General features: G+C 41.2%; 1 protein-coding gene across 1 annotated transcript; it reads left to right on the top strand.

The window, feature by feature from the left end:
* The first annotated feature begins 9,183 nt into the window (after positions 1–9,183).
* On the top strand, positions 9,184–13,871 carry LCE6A (late cornified envelope 6A). Its single transcript, XM_057310738.1, is given in 3 exon segments — positions 9,184–9,435; positions 9,775–10,042; positions 13,846–13,871. Coding segments are annotated over 2 exon segments (273 nt in total). The 5' UTR covers positions 9,184–9,435; positions 9,775–9,795.
* The last annotated feature ends 7,569 nt before the right edge of the window (positions 13,872–21,440 follow it).

Raw genomic sequence — 21,440 nt, 5'->3', positions numbered from 1 at the left:
GACCTCAAAAGAAAGCTGAAGTAGAAATTCTCCTATGAGATATATTAGATTTTAGGCTAAAGACTGTAGTTAGAGATACAGAAGGACACTATATTATTCTTCAAGGGTGTATCCAACAAGAGGATCTAACAATCATAAATATCTATGCCCCCAACAGGGGAGCAGCTAGATACACAAGCCAACTCTTAAACAGAATAAAGAGACATTAGATAGTAATACATTAATAGTAGGGGACCTCAACACTCTGCTCTCAGCAATAGACAGATAATCTAAGCAGAAAATCAACAAAGAAACAAGAGCTTCAAATGACATACTGGACCAGATGGACCTCATAGATATATGCAGAACACTACAGCCTAGAACTACCAAATACCCATTCTTTTCGAATGCACATGGAACTTTCTCCAGAATAGACCATATACTGGGTCACAAAACAGGTCTCAACTGATACCAAAAGACTGAGATTATTCCCTGCATATTCTCACATTTTGCTTTGAAACAGGAACTCAATCACAAGGAGAAATTTGGAAGAAGCACAAACACTTGGAAACTAAGAACGATCATGCTCAAGAATGATTCGATAAACCAGGAAATCAAAAATCAATTTAAACAATTTATGGAAACCAATGAGAATGAAAACACAATGGTCCAAAACCCATGGGACACTACAAAGGCAGTCCTGTAGGGAAAATACATAGCCATCCAAGCCTCACTCAAAAGAATGGAACAATCTAAAATGCAGTCCTTATATCCTCACCTTAAGAGGCTGGAGATGGAGCAGAAGAACAGGCCTAAACCACACACGAGAAGGCAACTGATCAAGATTAGTGGAGAGATCAATGAATTAGAAACCAGGAGCACAGTAGGGCACAACAACATAATGAGAAGGTGGTTCTTTGAAAGAATAAATAAGATCATTAAGCCACTAGCCAGACTTATTCAAAAGATTAGAGAAAGTACCCAAATTAATAAAATTATGAATGAAACAGGAGAGATCACGACCAACACCAAGGAAATAGAAACAATCATTAGAAACTATTATCAATAACTATATGACAAGAAATTAAACAACCCAGAAGAAATGGATGCCTTCCTGGAAACCTATAAACTACCAAGACTGAAACAGGAAGAAATTGATTATTTAAACAGACTGATTAATCATGAAGAGATTGAAGCAGTGATCAAAAACCTCCCCAAAAACAAGAGTCCAGGGACTGACGGATTTCCCCGGGAATTCTACCAAACATTCAAAGAAGAAATACTATCTATTCTCCTGAAGCTGTTTCAAACAATAGAAACAGAAGGAAATCTACCAAACTCATTCTACGAGGCCAGTGTGACCTTGATCCCCAAACCAGGCAAAGACCCCATCAAAAAAAAAGAGAATTCCTGACCAATATCCCTGATTAATATGGATGCCAAAATTCTCAGCAAGATCCTAGCTAATAGGATCCAACAGTACATTAAAAGGATTATCCATCATGACCAAGTGGGATTCATCCCTGGGATGCGAGGGTGGTTCCACATTCGCAACTTGATCAGTGTGATAGATCACATTAATAAGAGAAGAGACAAGAACCATATGATCCTTTCAATTGATGCAGAAAAAGCATGTGATGAAATACAGCATCCTTTCCTGATTAAAACCCTTCAGAGTGTGGGGATATAGGATACATTCCTCAATTTCATAAAAACCATCTATGAAAAGCCTACAGAGAATATCATTCTCAATGGAGAAAAGCTGAAATCCTTTCTCTTAAGATCAGGAACACGACAAGGATGCTCATTCTCACCATTATTGTTCAACATAGTACTAGAAGTCCTAGCAACAGCAATCAGACAACAAAAAAGAATAAAAGGTATTCAAATTGGCAAAGAAGAAGTCAAACTCTCTCTCTTCACACATGACATGATACTTTATATGGAAAACCCAAAAGTCTCCACCCCCAAATTATTAAATCTCATACAACAATGCAGTAATGTGGCAGAATACAAAATCAAGGCTCAGAAATCAGTTCCATTTCTATGCACAAACAATGAGACTGAAGAAAGAAAAATTAGGGAATCGATTCCATTTACAACATCACCAAAAACCATAAGATATCTCCAAATAAACTTAACCAGAGAGGTAAAAGATCTATACTCTAGAAACTACAGATCACTCTTGAAAGACATTGAAGAAGACACAAAAAGATGGAAAAACATTCCACGTTCATGGATTAGAAGAATAAACATAGTTAAAACGTCTATGCTATCCAGAGCAATCTACACTTTCAATGCCATCCCGATCAAAATACCAATGACATTTTTCAAAGAGCTGGAACAAACAATCCTAAAATTTGTGTGGAACTAGAAAAGACCCCAAAACACCAAGGAAATGTTGAAAAAGAAAAACAAAGCTGGGTGAATCATGTTGCCTGATTTCAAGCTATACTACAAATGGTGATCACCAAGACAGCATGATACTGGCACGAAAACAGACACATAGGCCAATGGAACAGAACAGAGATGCCAGAAATGGACCCTTGACTTTATGGCCAACTGATCTTTGATGAAGCAGGAAAAAAACATCCAGTGGGAAAAACAGTCTCTTCAATAAATGGTGCTGGGAAAACTGGACAGCTATATACAAAAGAATGAAACATGACCACTCTCTCACACCATACGCAAAGATAAACTCCAAATGAATGAAAGACCTCAATGTGAGACAGGAATCCATCAAAATCATAGAGGAGAACATAGGTTGTAACCTCTTCGACCTTGGCCACAGCAACTTCTTTCATGTCACGTCTCCAAAGGCAAGAGAAACAAAAGAAAAAATGAACTTGTGGGACTTCATCACCATAAAAGCTTCTGCACAGCCAAGGAAACCATCAACAAAACTAAGAGGCAGCCCACGGAATGGGAGAAGATATTTGCAAATGACACTACAGATAAAAGACTGGTATTCAAGATCTACAAAGAACTTCTCAAGCTCAATACGTGAAAAACAAATAATCAAATATAAAAATGGGCAGAAGATATGAACAGACACTTTTCCGAAGAAGACATACAAATTGCTAACAGACACATGAAGAAATGTTCAAAATCATTAGTCATCAGGGAAATTCAAATCAAAACCACATTGAGATACCACCTTACACCAGTTAGAATGGCAAAAATGGACAAGGCAAGAAACAACAAATGTTGGAGAGGATGTGGAAAAAGGGGATCCCTCTTACACTGTTGGTGGGGATGCAAGTTGGTACAGTCACTTTGAAAAACGGTGTGGAGGTCCCTTAAAAAGTTACAAATAGAGCTACCCTATGACCCAGCCATTGCACTACTGGGTATTTACCCCAAAGATACAGACGTAGTGAAGAGAAGGGCCATATGCACCCCAACGTTCATAGCAGCATTGTCCACAATAGCTAAACTGTGGAAGGAGCTGAGATGCCCTTTAACAGATGAATGGATAAAGAAGATGTGGTCCATATACACAATGGAATATTACTTGGCCATCAGAAAGAACGATTACCAAACATGGATGGGATTGGAGGGGATTATGCTAAGTGAAATAAGTCAAGCAGAGGAAGACAATTTTCACAGGGTTTCACTCATTTATGGAACATATAAAATAGCAAGGACATCAGTAGGAGAAGGAAGGGAAGAATGAAGGTAAACATAAGGGGGAATGAAGCATGAGAGATTATGGACTCTGGGAAACAAACAGAGGGCTTCAGAGGGGAGGAGGGTGGGGGATTGGGCTAGGCCGGTGATGGGAATTAAGGAGGGTACATATTGCATGGAGCACTGGATGTTATACACAAACAATGAATCATGGAACATTACATCAAAAACTAAGGATGTACTCTATGGTGACTAACATAACATCATAAAAAGTTTAAATAGAAAAATAAAAGCCTATAGTAATATAAAAATAGAAGAAAGAAATATTAAGAGGTGTTCCATAAAAGAAGAAAGACCCCAAGAGTAATATAGACCAGAAATTTACAGAGACAATCTACAGAAACAGGGACTTTACAGGCCATATGATGGCACATAAATTCATTTATATATATATATATATATATATATATATATATATATATATATATATATATATATATATATAATTCATATCTTTTAATAGTTACTCTCAATGTGAATGGGCTTAATGCTGCCATCAAAGGGCACAGGGCTTCAGATTGGATAAAAATCAGGACCCATCCATATGCTATCTACAAGAAACTCATTTTGAATCTAAAGACACCTCCAGATTGAAAGTGAGAAGATGGAGTACCATTTATCATTGGGACCTCAAAAGAAAGCTGGGGTAGGAATTCTCCTATCAGACATATTAGATTTTAAGCCAAAGACCATAATTAAGAGATGTGGAGGGACACTATATCATACTGAAAGGGTCTATCCAACATAAAAATCTAACAATTGTAAATATATATGCCCCCAACATGGGAGCCGCCAACCACACAAACCATCTAATAACCAAAATAAAGAATCTTAGGGATAATAATACAGTAATAGTAGGAGACTTCAACACTTCACTCACAGCAATAGACACATCATCTAAGCATAGTATCAACAAAGAAACAAGAGCTCTAAATGACACATTGGACCAGATGGACTTCGTAGATATATACAGAACACCCCATCCTAAAACAACAGAATACTCATTCTTCTTGAGTGCACATGGAACTTTCTCCAGAATAGATCACATCCTGGATCACAAATCAGGTCCCAACTGATACCAAAAGATTGGAATTATTCCCTGCATATTTTCAGGACACAATGCTTTGAAACTGGAACTTTGAAACAAGGAAAAATTTGGAAGGTACACAAACACTTGGAGGTTAAAAAACACCTTGCTAAAGAATGAATGCATCAACCAGGAAATTAAAGAGGAACTTAAATAATTCATGCAAACCAATGAAAATGAAAACACATTGCTTCAGAACCTGTGGGATACTGCAAAGGCCATCCTTAGAGGGAAGTACATAGCCATCCAAACCTCTCTCAAAAAACTAGAAAAATCACAAATGCACAAGCTAATCTTACACATAAAGGATCTGGAGAAAGAAGAGCAAATAAAGTCAAAACCAAGCAGGAGAAGAGAAATAATAAAGATTAGAGCAGAAATCAATGAAATGGAACCTAGAAGAACAGTAGAACAGATCAACAAAACTAGAAACTGGTTCTTTGTAAGAATTAATAAGTTCAATAAACCTCTGGCCAGACTTATGGAAAAGAAAAGAGAAAGGACCTAAATTAATAAAATCATTAAGGAAAGGGGAAAGATCACAACCAAAACCAAGGAAATAGAGACAATTATTAGAACTTATTACCAGCATCTATATGCCAACAAGCTAGGCAACCTGGAAGAAATAGATTCATTCCTGGACACTTATAAACTACAAAGACTGAAACAGGAAGAAATAGATAATCTGAACACACCAGTAACCAGCAAGGAAATTGAAACAGTAATAAAAAACCTCCCAAAAAACAAGACTTCAGGGCCAGATGGCTTCCCAGAGGAATTGTACCAAACATTTAAAAAAAGAAATCATGGGGTGCCTGGGTGGCACAGCGGTTAAGCGTCTGCCTTCAGCTCAGGGTGTGATCCCGCGTTATGGGATCGAGCCCCACATCAGGCTCCTCCGCTATGAGCCTGCTTCTTCCTCTCCCACTCCCCCTGCTTGTGTTCCCTCTCTTGCTGGCTGTCTCTATCTCTGTTGAATAAATAAATAAAATCTTAAAAAAAAAGAAATCATGCTCATTCTACTGAAGTTGTTCCAAAAAATAGAAATGGGAGGCAAACTTCCAAATTCGTTCTATGAGGCCAGCATTATCATGATCCCAAAACCAGACAAAGACCCCATCAGAAAGGAGAATTACAGACCAATATCCCTGATAAACATGGATGCCAAAATACTCACCAAGATCCTAGCCAATAGGATCCAACAGTACATTAAAAGGATTATGCACCACGACCAGGTAGAATTAATTCCTGGGATGCAAGAATGGTTCAACATTCTCAAATCAACCAACGTGATAGATCACATTAACAAAAGAGGAGACAAGAACCATATGATCCTCTCAATTGATGCAGAAAAAGCATTTGATAAAATACAGCATCCTTTCCTATAAAACTCTTCAAAATATAGGGATAGAGGGAACATACCTCAATATCATAAAAGCCATCTACAACAGGGATTTTTGAATACCTAATAACTGATATGTGCAATGAACCACGGCAAACACTGAAAAAGGATGGGAGATATATGAGATATAGCCTCATGCTTGAAATGATTACAATCTCATGCAAAAATGTGCACAACAATAAATTACATGTACAACAAGCAATAAAATCTCCAGAAGATTCTCTTGGTCAGACATTATCAGGGAACCCATTACAGGGGACAAAGGATTTAGATTAGTATTGGAAGATTTTCCAAAGGCAAAGAGAAGAGGGGAGGATATTCTTAGAGGAAGAACCAACACAGAAAAAGAAAAAGACAGACAGCCAGAAATAAAGAAAGAAGGGGGGGCGAAAAGGAGGGAAGGTGGGAAGGTAGGAAGGCAGGAAAGATGGAAGGAAGGGAGGGAGGCATCTATTGCTTAGAGAAATAGGGTCACAAATCAGGACTAGGAATGAAAAGGGATGGATAAGTCTCAGGGATGAGCTCCTGTCCCCAGACTAGGATGAGATGCTAATAATAGTGAGAGGAACAACATTCAAAAGACTATCACTGATTTGGTATATTTAAGCTGACTAGTTCCATTTTCAAGCCACAACCAGCATTTGCCTGTCTCTCTGTTTGCTCATCTTTCACTTACTGTCTTACGTTATCTATTAATGTGTAATGTGTCTGCATTATCTCTAGAGTGAAAGCTCTAAAGCATGAGGCAGGGCTCTTACTGCTTCTTGTATCCTGGACACAGTAAGTTCTTGGCAAATATCAAATCATAGAATCATGCCTGTAGACACCTGAGCCAGGGAGAAATGGAGTGGCACTGGAGAGAGGCACATGTCTGGGGTCCTGACCTGGAACTTGCTGCACTTGTAAGTCTAGTAGGAGGGTGGACCACTCAGGGGCTTCAATAAGGCTCACTTCAGGGAATGGGCAAATCTATATGCTGCTCTCCTCCAATGAAAGTGCTAATTCTGGTGGGTCTTTCCCAAACCATGATGAACTTTGTTGTACTGAAAATGACTGTACTCTGAGACTTCAGGGGGCAAGCATTATGAGGAGCTGCCTGGGGGAACTAGGGAGGAGGAAGGGATGTTCTCCCAAAGAGGAACCTCCAGGAAGAGCCCTTAGCCCTTGGTTAGGGGCAGTGGGGGTTGTGTAGTTGTTAGTTTACCTCAAGGAAACACATTTGAGATGCGTGAGGTGTCAGAGTGTGGGCTTATGTGGTATGAATCTGGGTGGAGAAAAGGAAACCCTGGTATAACAAGACCAGAGTTACTCTGCCCTCCCAGGTCTTAGTGTCTATGACACCTTTCTGAGGAGCAGTTAGGGGTACTTCTGATACCTGAGAGGGAGGAAAAGAGGAGAAGAGGAAAAGGAGAGAGAGGAGGGAGAAGGAAGTGAGGGAAGAAGGGGTCGGATCTCTGAGGCCCTATAACTCAGGTGCTCCCAGGGTCCTGTTCTAATGGACTGAGAAAGGCTTCCTACCATCTCCCACCTTCTATTTCACTTACATGGACTCTTCTTTCCCTTCAACCAAACTACATGTCAAAGCCTACTTCCCCCTGCGAGCCTTCCCAGATGAAGCAGGTAGGCCCTGACAGTCACGTCCTGCTGGATTTGCTCCAGCAGATGCTCCTCTGGCCTGTCCCACTCTCCACCCTGGTTAGATCTTTATCTGTCACCCCACATCCCAACCTTGCTCACCTTTGTCCTATGTATGACTTGAAGTCTTTGAGGGCAACCCCTATACTCAGAATATCCCTCTAGTTGCTCATCTTTTTCACTTAATCCCCTGTTTCCTGAGTCCCTGAGTCCCTAGGCACTGAGAACACAGAGACAGGCAAGACACTGTCCCTAACACCAGGAGTTTAAGTAGGACCTTTTCACTTAGCTGACACATGGGCAACAATTCTGAGCCAGATACCTCCAGAAGTGAGGGACCATATTTCAAAGAGACTGTTCTCACTGTAAGCACAGCCTACATGTACTGATATCAATTTTCATAAAAGATAAAGGAAAATTTTTCACTCTGCAGAAAACTTTTCCTTGGGGCCTCTCAATAGTTACATAAACAACTCCCCTTTGCATTAAGAGGTAGCAGAGGTTTATGAATGTTTTACTCTCCACACTTTTCTTGGCCTGATCTGTAAGGTGAGGTCCACCCACCGATTTCTCTGTACTATTTATGAAAGGGTGTTCCCAGAAGCGTTAGGTGTGGATGGTGAACACAAGAGATTGAGATTTGAGCCACAGAACAAAAATGAGTGGGTTTTGTTTTTTTCCTATTTTTTGTTCTCCCAAAATACAAAGTCCATTTTAATGGCACATAGATTATTCCATTCCACAAATATTAATGAGCATCTTCTTTATGTCAGGGATGTATCAGGTCCTAGGAATTTAGAAATGATAAAGACAAGGTCCTCTCATCAAGGAACTGTGTAATAAAGGTGGTAAGACAAATATGTAGGTCACCTCAGTGACCTACAGCTATAAAGGCTGTGAGAGGCGCTTCTGACATTCAGAGGAGGGAGGACTTGGATGTGGCCTGGTGGACCAGGCAAGTCACTGTGGAGGTGGTGCCCTTGAGCTGAGTGGTAGAAGGGGTGGAGGAGGGGTGGGGGTGGACAAGAAGGGTCTTCATCAGACTTGGATGGCATTGAACTTGGTCCTTCCCCAGCAATCTTAGGGAGGTTTCCACATAATCAGATCCCTCTCAGGCCCCCAGAGATGTCATCTAGACTTGGCCAGTGTACCTAACCCAATCAGGCCACTCTGAAGGCCACAGCCTCTGGTTACTCATTCTCATGGAATTGCCGTTGGCCCACATCTTGTTGCATGCCACTGAGGAATCCAGCCTTGGGAATTGTGAAACATCTGGATAAATAGTCCATGCACAGCTGCCCTCCAATAATATGTAGCCTGAAGGCTTCACTGGAGGATATATAAAATGTTTCCAGGCTCCTTCTCCTGGAATGATTTGTCCACACATCTTCCTCTAGGGTGAGGCTACCTCTGGGTGAGGAGACACTTGTATGTCCATCACTCAGATGCTGCCAAGGCAGGTCTCACTTCTGCCCAGGGAGTAGATAAGCCAGGTAAAAGACCTTTGGGAGAGGGAGAAGGGAAGGGAGGTGGTCCCCACAAAAGACCTACCTCAAATGATTTAACATGGGAGAAAGTCAGAGAAACCAGAGGGCTGAAGAAGCAGAGAAGATACACCCAGGCTTAGGAATCTCAGGGCAAGGTAAGACTGAGTGAAGAAAGAGCAGAGATTCGTTTCTCCTTTATACCTGACCATGGTGGACCCTGGTCTGGGAAAGTAAAGAGTCTGCTCAACTCAGCTGCACTTTAAGAAGATGATTAAGTTATTAGCTTGGTTGTTGGTGAGTGGGAGTTCCCACTCACCCTGGGAGTTCCCACCATGGCTTACTTCCCAAATTTACCCACTCAGATCCATTTCTGTCCCTCCTAGGATGGATTTAGCAGATTGTAAATGCCAGCTTTATTTTGACAGCTCCAGCCCAGGAGAAAAGAAACAGATACCCAAGGCCCTGACTTAACTGAATTCTCTTTTTCCTTCCAGCTTCCACTCAGTAGTGCACTGATGTCACAGCAGAAGCAGCAATCCTGGGAGGCCCCTATTGCTCCCAAATGCTCACTTCCCCAATGCCCAAACCCCTCCCTGGCTGCCTGCTCTGCTCCTTGCTGTGACCCCTGTTCAGGAGGCTGTGATTCTGGTTCCCAAAAGCCCGGGGAGCAGAGAGCCTGCCGCTCTCAGAAGGCTCACCGCAAGAAGCCCTGCTGCCTTAGTGGTGGCACAGTCTACCACATCAAAGAAGAGGAGTGCTGAGGTGACCAACCCAAGGGAGAGGGACACAGGTACGGTTGCTCTCTCCCATCCGGATTTCTGCACTCATGCCACTGGGATGCTCCAGACCTCCCCCTCTAGTTAGGGCTGGGAAACACTTCCTGGTCCCCATAAGCTGCATTCCTGCTTCTGTCTTCCATCCACCCCTTCGGCTCAGCAACAACGTAGAGTCAGCCCTGGCTGCTGTGAATCCCTGAGGCCACTGGAGGGGCTGAGGCCTCCACAGGTGGATGCTGCCTCTTCTTTCCTTCCAAGATGTTGACTGGTGGTGTTTCAGAGACACATGGTTTGAGATTTCTGTCTCAGCATCCTTATAGCCATCAACCTATGTTATTGCATAATCCTTACATTGAAAGCTTTCGTGTGACAAACATATGTTGAGCACCTACTCTATACTGTGCTCTGTGTTCCCAGATGTAATAGGAGATTTGTCTCTGTTCTAGAAAAGCTTGCAGTCTAGTGGGAGAAACAACGTACATTGTAGATTGAAATATGTGGACTAATAAATATAATTTTAAGGTGATTGACATACTTCTTTTTTTCCCCCTCACTTTGTGTGAACTCTAAGGGGGCAAAGAGTACAAAAGGTCAAGGACAGAAGGGAAAAACTCATCCTGATGGTGTAGATCAAAAGTGGTTTCCTTGGAAAGAGAAATCTGAAGCAGAGAGGGCATGTTGCTTGGGGGAGAACAGAACTCCAGGATAGGTAGCATTTCAACAGGGCTTTTAAAGACAAGCCGACTTTGGTGTTGGGGATGGAACAAGGATGAGGAACTTTCCAGGTAGAACTGATACTTTTCATGTACAAGTGGGATACTTGCCAATGACATGGATTTCAGCTTGGCTAGACTGCCAGGAGTGAGATTATCATATGGAATAGCTCATAAGCCAGGTATGAAACTGCAGCTCCCAAAGGACAGTTGCTCTGGGGTGGGGAGGACCTGAGATAAAGTAGAGGGGCCTGGCGGGGCTTAAGACTCATCACGGTTGCATATCAATATAAGTTCGGGGAAATAATTTTTAGTTGATTCTCATTTTCTGGGGAAACTGAAAATATGTTTTTAACTAAGTACCCAGCCCAATGGATTCTATTGCCCAGCCTCAGGGCAGAGAATCAGGCTGTCTACCATTCCCAAAACACAAGATGCCCATTTCCAGAGCTTAGCAATCCTTCTGACTGCTGGAACCTGGTTTAGCCTCTGCTATGATGTATCTCTCTATATAGGCATATGCAAAGAGCACAATTTTGTATAATTATAATCTTGAAAGTGTAATTTTTCTCACTAAACAAATGATGCATGCCTGTATAAAGATGTTTTAATGTAAATAAGCATAAGGAAGATGATTAAGACCAACCAAACTACTACTACTAACTACTGCTAATAACTTCAGGATCTATTTCCAAACTTTATTTTTAAAAAATCACAAAATAGGATCATTTCAGAATACTTTGTAACCTGATCTTTTACTTAGCAGTACAATTGTCAATACTCTTCCGTGCTAATAAATATTGATCAACACTATTATAGTCCATCCTGTGAACACACCACGATTTGTGTAAATAGTTCCCTGATTTATGTGGAGAAAGGGGAACCCTCTTACACTGTTGGTGGGAATGCAAGTTGGTACAGCCACTTTGGAAAACAGTGTGGAGGTCCCTTAAAAAGTTAAAAATTGAGCTACCCCATGATCCAGCCATTGCACTACTGGGTATTTATCCCGAAGATACAGACGTAGTGAAGAGAAGGGCCATATGCACCCCAATGTTCATAGCAGCAATGTCCACAATAGCTAAATCGTGGAAGGAGCCGAGATGCCCTTCAACAGATAACTGGATTAAGAAGATGTGGTCCATATATACAATGGAATATTACTCAGCCATCAGAAAGAATGATTATACAACATTTGCAGCAACATGGACGGGACTGGAGGAGATAATGCTAAGTGAAATAAGCCAAGCAGAGAAAGGCAATTATCATATGGTTTCACTCATTTATGGAACATAAGGAGTAGGAAGATCGGTAGGAGAAGGAAGGGAAGAATGAAGGGGGGTAAACAGAAGGGGGAATGAACCATGAGAGACTATGGACTCTGGGAAACAAACTGAGGGCTTCAGAGGGGAGGGGGGTGGGGAATTGGGCTAGGCCAGTGATGGGTATTAAGGAGGGCACATATTGTATGGAGAGCACTGGATGTTATACACAAACAATGAATCATGGAGCACGACATCAAAAACTAAGGATGTACTGTATGGTGACTAACATAATAAAAAATTTTTTAAAAATAGTTTCCTGATTTGCGGCACTTATATTGCTTCCACTTTTTTGCTGTCTAAACAACAGTAAAATAAACATTCTCATTGGTGATTATTCTTAGTAATTTCTCTCAGATACATTTTTAGAATTGGAATTCTAAAGTTGTCAAAGACTTTTTTTCAGACTCTCCAGGAAGATTGCATCTTAGAGGCAATGAAAACGCCTCCATTTAAGAAAACCATTTTGGAGAAAGGGATTTCTTTTGCTCAAGAGTAAGAGTGAGTACTATGTTAAAAAATTACTCTAGGGATGCCTGGGTGGCTGTCGTTAAGCGTCTGCCTTCAGCTCAGGGCGAGATCCTGGTGTTCTGGGATCGAGCCCCACATCAGGCTCCTCTGCTGAGAGCCTGCTTCTTCCTCTCCCACTCCCCCTGCTTGTGTTCCCTCTCTCACTGGCTGTCTCTATCTCTGTCAAATAAATAAATAAAATCTTTAAAAAAATTTTCTCTAGTTAGGGGCATATGGTGGCTCAGTCATTTAAGTGTACAACTCTTGATCTCAGCTCAGGTCATGATCTCGGGGTCCTGGGTTAGAGTCCTGCGTCGGTTTCTGAGCTCAGCAGGAAGTCTGCTTAAGATTATCTCTTCCCTTCCCTTCTCCCTCTGCCTCCACCCACCCCACCATGTGCACACTCTCCCTCGCTCTCTCAAATAAGTAAATATTCTTTTTTTTAAGATTTTATTTAAAGATTCTCCCTATGAACCAGAGTGGGAGAGGGCATAGAATCTCTATCATAAAACTACATGTGGAAAATTAGAAGCAATGGGGAACAGCCTGTGATTCAATAAAAGGGCATAAATATTCAGTCTGTGACCCACACAGTTATTCTACCTCAGACTAATGATCAGTTCTGAACTTCCTGGCAGATAGAATATATAGAGAGACAAATGATCTAATTTACATAGCTTTCGAGGGAAGGATTGCCCTCCTAACAATGGAGTCTGAAGGAAGTTGTTTGCAATGATCAGCGATATACTTAACGTCATTGCTAGAACACAGTCATAGAAGAAGATGGCAAACCACTATTGTTTTGTCTCCCACTGAAAAAGCATGTAGCATTAAAATGAAATGTTGCTTATGAAATGGCAGAGGGGTCAGCCAAGAAAAAGGCAGATGCTTAAAAGCAGAAGGTCTCTCAGTTCTAGTCAGAGATTGGTTCACCAGGGGTAGAATTCACCTGTCTGTAAAATGTGGCCAACAAAATACCTTAATTCTTCATTCTGGTGTGAGATAAGATAAAGGGGCCTAAATAAATGCATTATCTAACACCTGACCAGTATAGGACCCCCTACACACACAGGAGTCTCACTTCTACACTTCTCTCTACTTAGCACCTGCCATCCTCCTCCTTGGAGCTTCAGCAGGACCTTCCTAAGTGGGCCTATAGTTGACTTCATTACACTGATTGAAGGTCCTGGAATTTCTACCCTTATCTTTGACAGGTTCTCTCTGTTTTGTTTTGATTGACACAGGACTAGAAGTGACCGACACACCCTAACCCCCCGGCAAACTCAGTCCCTGCTCCGATCAACCATTAACTCTACTTGTTTCTCTAGTGCCTAGTTAGTTTGCTCTCATAGGTTTCAGGTGAGTGAATTATAGGGCACTTTCCCCATTGTAGCTTTATATAATAGCCCTGACATATGAGAACCATTTCCCAAATATTTGACTGGAATCCACCTTAAAATTCTTGCCTGATCTGTCTCAGTATCCACTGTCACAGCTACAACCCCGACCCATGCAAGGCCCATGGGATTTCTGTAGAAGGTGGTGGTGGTCCTTAGTGTGATGTAGAAAGAAGAATGTGAAACCAGCTTTTCTGGGTTACTGATGCATTCTCTTGGCATTCACTGGTATTTATAAATCTTTGGAGAAATAAAAATATAGATCCTTATCACTGAGGGACCCTGAAATAGCCAAATAATTAGTAATAATTATAAAGTATTATAAATATTATAACAACAACAAAAGACAATGAACTAGCCAAATAACAGTAATAATAAATTATTATATAAATGTTATAACAAGGGACGATGAACTACCCTAATAATGGAAATAATAATAATTATTATCATAAATATTATAACAACAATAGCACAAAGAGCAATGGCAGCAATCTGTATTTATGCAGAGCTTACTGTGGAGGAACACTCGTCTATCACTGTACACATGTTACTCATGTAATCCTCACAGCAGCTTTATGATATAGATATAATTTTTATCACCATTACAGATGAGCAATCGAGGCACAGAGGAAACAAGTGACAAGCCTAATGTTGTACGACCAATGAGTAAGGGAACTTGGAATTTAAAACTAGGTGATCGGAGCCCAGACACTTAACTCTGATACTCTGCCCCCAAGAGGGTAGTGTTGGAATGAATATGTTCTGCTCTTGCTATGTATGCCCCCACCTCCCCACCCAGGCCCAAGCATAAACACTGGGTTGGAAATCAATTGACCTTATATTTAGTCCTAATTCTGCCACTATTTCACTCTATGAGTTGAGTAAAATGACTTATCTGAATCTTTAACTCTCATTTGTGAAAGGAAGGCATATAATCAAGCTAAATGGCATATTTTATTATTAATTAATCCACTTATTCAACAAGTAATTAAGTGCCAACTATATGTCAAGAACTGCTTTTTTTGAGGCATTATCATTATTTTTTTATTATATGATGCATGCATTTTATTAGGGAAAAATTTCTAACAAAGATAACAGTCTAAAAAGGATTGGGCTGCTTTGTGAGGTAATGAGTTCGCCAACTAAAAGGGTTTCAATTTAGCACAGAAAGCTCATCATTAGGCATATGGGAGAGGATATGGAAACAGCAGGTAGAAAACTACACTAGATGCTTGGTAAGACTCCTCCAAGAGCTGAATGATTTTCTGAGTTGCCTGGACTCCCTACATCTTTTAACCATCTATGAAGATCTCTGGAAGAGCTTAGAGGAAGGTAGAGACTATGGAAATATTGCTAGAATGTTCTGTGAGCTAGCTATCATTCTATGGTGCTACAAGAACACTCTAGGACTATGGTTCCCAAACTAGCAGAATCCCCTAGTGATTTAAACATTGCAAATGCTTAGGAAATGATTTAACATTGCAAATGCTTAGGAATGATTCCATGGAGATAATGACTTAATAGGTCTTAACTGGGGACAGGAATCTGAATTTTAAGTGCTTTTCAGACGGTACAACCAGGTTTAGAGTCCCTGATCTATAACAGCACCCAGAGCATGACTGAACCAACAGTTTCCTTGTTTCATGTAATCCTTGCTGGGCTGGCTCTATTGCTCCAGAACCAAGAGACTATGTGATCTGCACATGCCCTTAAACTCTCCAATGCTCAACTTTCCCATATGTGGTGATATCCACCCAACAGAGTTGTTAAGAGGAGAAAACAAAACATGTGAAATGTAGTACAAATGGGGGAGGGGAGAGGGGGTGCCCACTGTCTCCAAAAGTATGAAAGGTTGAGAACTATGGGTTCACAGAATGACAGAGCAGAAGGTCCTGATGTCACAGATGAAAGTGCAGGCCCAAAAAGTCTGAGGAACTTGCCTAAGTCTTCTTAATGCCTGCCCCCTATGCTCATATTTTATAGTACTGGCCTTCCTCAGTAAAGATAACACTACTGATTCAACTAGGAGCAGGCTTTGCAGTTTCATAGTCCAGCCTTTCTCTGAAGATTCTGAAGATGTGTTAATTGCAGGACAAAGGATATAGTCTACTGAGTTATCTCCCTTTGGCACAGTGGGAAGAATGATGGTGAAGTCATTAGCATGGCATTGTGATGAGTCAGAGATATTATCAGTATAAGCAGTCTTTAGGAATGGGAGGATGATGGAGCCAAAGTCCTGTCCTGGTTACTCTGCTGGGAGGAACCCACCTCTAACATCAGAAGAAAGGAATGAAGGTACACAGGAGCAAGAAACTCTGTCATTATAGACTGAGGGGTCTTCTTTCCTAGAAGGTTTATAAATATCTTCTTGGGATCAGTGTCTAGAGGAATAGGATAGGCAAAGTGTCCTCACTTCATCCCTTCCTATCTTAGGACTGAAAGGTTTTTTCCTTGGTGACATTTGTAGACACAAGACACAATAGGATGTTTTATTTCCCCACTCACTGAGGTCAGCTGAGGGTCCAGGGTGGAGCCTGGGACTGAAAGAAGAAATCCTTACATTTGTTACGTAGTAGAAGGATCCTCACAGCTATGAAGGACAATAGCTCAGGAAGTCACCCAGGTTTAGTATGTTCTGGCAGCCCTGAGCATGAACTCTCATCATTACATCAGAGATCAAGAAGAAAACAACAAAGACAAACACTCATTTCACAAATGGAAACCCTGAGGTCCAGAAGAAGCAAATGACCCATGGCTGGTCAGTGTCAGGACTGGGCCTGTGCTCCAGGGATGACCTGCTACTTCAATCCGAGGGAGTTTTCTGCAGTTTGAGATATTACAGAAAAGAAGGGCTGTAATGCCAGAACAGATGATATTGGTGTGTATCCCCCAGTCCCACAGGAATAGGACTCAGAAGCTGAGAAATATCTAGGACCACAGTGAATAATTATAATGCTTATATTGTAACTACAGCTTACGAACACTTACTCAGTGCTGGGCATGGTGTCGATTTCTTTCCTCCTAACATTTATTTTAACCATCACATTATACATGGTAGGCCTATGTCTCTAGCCTACACTACACAGACAAGGGAGGGTGACTGGTTTTTGAGGCCTCCTCATGGAAGTGATGGGAATGTGTTATGCTGTGTTGGTCTTGTCTCCTTTCTTTTATCCACTAATTGAGATGGCTTAAGACCCATAGGGCCAGGTCATTGAACAAAGATCATGACTGTACCCTGCATTCCAAGAGAAGCACAAGTTGCTTTAGTCTTTCAACAAGCCAGGTATAATTCCCATTGCCTCAAAATGGATGAAAGACCTAAATCTGAGACAGGAATCCATCAAAATCCTAGAGGAGAACACAGGCAGCAACCTCTGTGACCTTGGCCGCAGCAACTTCTTGCTAGACACATCTCCAAAGGCAAGGAAAACAAAGGCAAAAATGAACTTTTGGGACTTCATCAAGATAAAAAAGCTTTTGCACAACAAAGGAAACAGTTGACAAAACCAAAAGACAACTGACAGAATGGGAGAAGATATTTGCAAATGTCTATCAGATAAAGGGTTAGTATCCAAAATCTATAAAGAACTTACCAAACTTAACACCCAAAGAACAAATAATCCAATCAACAAATGGGCAGAAGATATAAACAGACATTTTTCCAAAGAAGACATACAAATGGCCAATAGACACATGAAAAAATGCTCAACATCACTCAGCATCAGGGACATACAAATCAAAACCACAATGAGATACCACCCCATGCTGGTTAGAATTGGCTAAATTTAACAGGAAATGACAGGTGTTGGCGAGGATACAGAGAAAGGGGAATGTTCTTACACTGTGATGGGAATGCAAGCTTGTGTAGCCACTCTGGAAAACAGTATGGAGTTTCCTCAAGAAGTTGAAAATAGAGCTACCCTAGGACCTGGCAATTGCACTACTAGGTATTTACCCCCAAAGATACAAATGTGGTGATCTGTAGTGATCTCTGAATTATGTGCCCTAATGTTCATACCAGCAATGTCCACAATAGTCAAACTGTGGAAAAAGCCCAGATTTCCACCAACAGATGAATGGATAAATACAATGTGGTATATATATATACAATGGCATACTACTCAGCCACCAAAAAATGCGATGACGTGGATGGAACTAGAGGGTATTACGCTAAGTGAAATAAGTCAATCAGAGAAAGAAAATTATCATATGCACTCACCCATATGTGTAATTTAAGAAATAAAACAGAGGAGCATAGGGGAAGGGAGGGAAAAATAAAACAAGATGAAATCAGAAAGGGAGACAAACCATAAGAGACTCTTAACCATAGAAAACTAACGAGGGTTGCTGGAGGGGACAGGAGTGGGGGGATGGGGTAACTGGATGATGGATATTAAGGAGGGCATGTGATGTAATGAGCACTGGTATATAAGACTGATGAATCACTGAACTCTACCTCTGAAACTAATAATATACCAAAAGTTAATTAATTGAATTTAAATAAAAAAGAAAGAAAAAAATCCCATTGCCTTGGGAGGACCATGAATCCTCTCCCAGTGCTCCAGTGCTGTTTGCTCCACATGTCTGCTTGCACACTGGGATTCTGGCCCATAGGAGGATTGTTCAAAGGTCTGACTGCTCTGACAGAAGGAAGATCCTTGTTTTCCTTTCTTTCATCACTTGAGAATTAGCACGATAAGAATCTCATTCATGCCAATGTTGCCCTCACCCTTCTATTAAGGGGCATACCTAAGACAGGCAGGAATCCATAGCATGCTTGAATCCTCAAGTAGGCAGGATGGTGAGGAAGTGCTTGGGCAGATGAGAACAGAATCCAGGAATGCATGGGCTGTATGCAGACTGGATGCAGACAAGTGAAGACCTTCCAATCACCTTCCAACTGCTCTCTTTGTCTACAAACTCAATAAGAACTCACTTGAGTCCAAATCTGATCCACACACCAAACTTGTATCCTGGCCATTCACCATGGACCTAAGCTTTTTGAGTAACCAAATCACAGCTCCTAAGGCCACCTGAGCTGAGTGATCTTTCTAAAATGTAAATCTCATCAGGTTCTTCCTTTGCTTAAATGGTCAAGGATGCCCCAACTGTCCCTGGTCAAATCTTTTAAAGCATCATGATTCTGTTTGCAAGTTAAATGGAATGTATATCTTCAATACATAAAGCATCTAATTACTCTATAGCAGGGGTAAAGTGGAAGGCCCAGAGTGTTGTCTGCTCAGGCTCCCCATCCCAGGCAGCCCAAATAATCAAGAACTAAGAATTTGTGGTATCTAAAATGTGACTCAAAATTTTTAGCCCCCCATGTGATGATGGGGGATGATGTTGGGAAAAGGAGTGAAATTAAAATGTTATTTCCAACCTGCTATCTGTCAAACATTATCTGCATTATCACAGTAAAATAGCTCCGTGAGTTTCTTATTGTTAATCCCATTTTATTTTTGTTAATCTCATTTTAAAGATTTAAAAGAAAAAAAGATGAGGCTCAAAAAACATTAAATAACCTACCCATGGTTCAGATGACAGTACCCCAACTCCAAGACCCATCTTCGGCCTCCATGCTGTGTTAAGATGTGGAGCTGATATGGTAGACAATGGGAGGAGGTGGGGAAGACAGCTGGAAGGGCAGCTACGCAGAGCAGCTCATACTGCCCATAGGGATGGCTCTTGGGCATGTATGATGTTTGAACATCCCTGACAACAATATAATTTGGAAGCCATTAATCTACAGTCTAAAGTACATAACCCAGCAAGTAAAGCTTTTAATGTTCTGGGCCCTTCCTTCCTTTCTGCCCAGTTAGTGTCCCAACACTATGCTCTTACCAAATATTATGTCCACTCTTTTTCCAGAAAAGATCATGCCCCTACACATTTCCATGCCTCTGCCTGTGCTCTTCTTCCCTCTGTCTAGAATGCCAGCTACCCCTCACCTTCTGACTGATGCCCACTCTGTTTCTGAGCCTCAGTCTTTTTTAATCTGTAAAATGGGATTAGCAATAAAAAACTCATAGAGCTGATGTATTGTGATAATGCAAATACCATTTTTGGTGGATGGGAAGTTGAGAATAAATTTTAATTCCCTGTCTTTTCCTTGTGTTATCTTACTTGCATTTTTTCAAAGATTTTATTTATTTGTTAGAGAGAGAGGGAGAGAGAGATAGTTTTAAGGAGCCTGATGTGGGTCTCAATGTGGGGCTCGATGCAGGACTTGATCCCAGGACCCTGGGATCCTGACCTAAGTGGAAGGCAGATGCTTAACTGACTGAGCCACCCAGGCATCCCCCATTTGCATCTTGAGACAAAGAAGTATCTTAATCTCTGAATTCACAAAACCCTACACATAACCATCATTCAGTAAATAAATGTTCTTAAGGTGATATTCGTGAAGTTATTATAAGAAAGAAATTTCTGTTGGGATAAATAATTTTCCTCATTGAACCAGTGGTTCATTGATGTGTTGGATCAATACGATAGGACAATGTTTTACAACTTTGAGAAATTATTTGTAATATTTTAGTAGGGGCCATGCAGGGAAGGAGCATAACTTTGCCTACCCTGCTAATCCAGGTGTTAGGAGCTCACATTCACAGCTAGGAGAGGCACAATTAGGGGAGTCATGTACATACGCAATGTTCTGCTTTGGCACAACAAGGAAAGAAGTTAAGTAAGTAATTTCCTCTGACAACTGGGATTGACTAAATAGACTATATGGAGTTGCTATCTCAGAGTGTGACTTACCTTCAAATATGCCACATCCTCGTATACACACCAGATGTCTCTGCTTTGTCAAGTTCATCCCCACTCCAACCTCCAGATAAAATATGTTCAGGGAAAAACAAAAAGCAGGAAAGGCAGCACTTGGGCTCAATGTTAGCTCCTTGGAGGTCTGATGCTCATAAGTGCAAATATAGATTTGATTGTGTACTGAAATCATCTGGTCCAGTTGCCTCTGAAACTGAGAGGCAGCAGCGGAGCCAGAACCAGAGCTCTGTCTTACTCCACTGCAAAGTTCTTGAGTCTGGTCAGTATGGGTGACTCCACCCTGGGAGCACGTCCCAAACCTGCCACATGTGCTTACCTCTGGCCTGACCTCCCAAGTCACTCTCTCTCGAGGTGTGAAAGGAGGGAGCCCTTTGTCTCAACCACAAATAACTCATTAATTCAACAAATATTTTTTTGAGCACTTACAAGATGTCAGGCACTGTGCAGATGCTAAGAACATGGAGATTTCATTCTATCCAGGATGAGCGATACAGAAAAATAAACCCAAGAATGGTGTTATAGGAATATGGGATACCATGACAGCATTTCACAGGAAAAACTAATATAACCAAGGCTGAACATACAAGGATCCAGAACAAAGTAGCAGGGACAGGCATTAGAAAAGAAAAGAGGCCATTCCTCTTCTAACAAGAAGA

The sequence above is a fragment of the Ursus arctos genome, unplaced genomic scaffold, assembly GCF_023065955.2.
Source record: "Ursus arctos isolate Adak ecotype North America unplaced genomic scaffold, UrsArc2.0 scaffold_12, whole genome shotgun sequence".
Classification (NCBI taxonomy): Eukaryota; Metazoa; Chordata; class Mammalia; order Carnivora; family Ursidae; genus Ursus; species Ursus arctos.
Note: the sequence above shows the minus strand (reverse complement) of the source record. Positions and strands in the feature narration are given on the sequence as shown.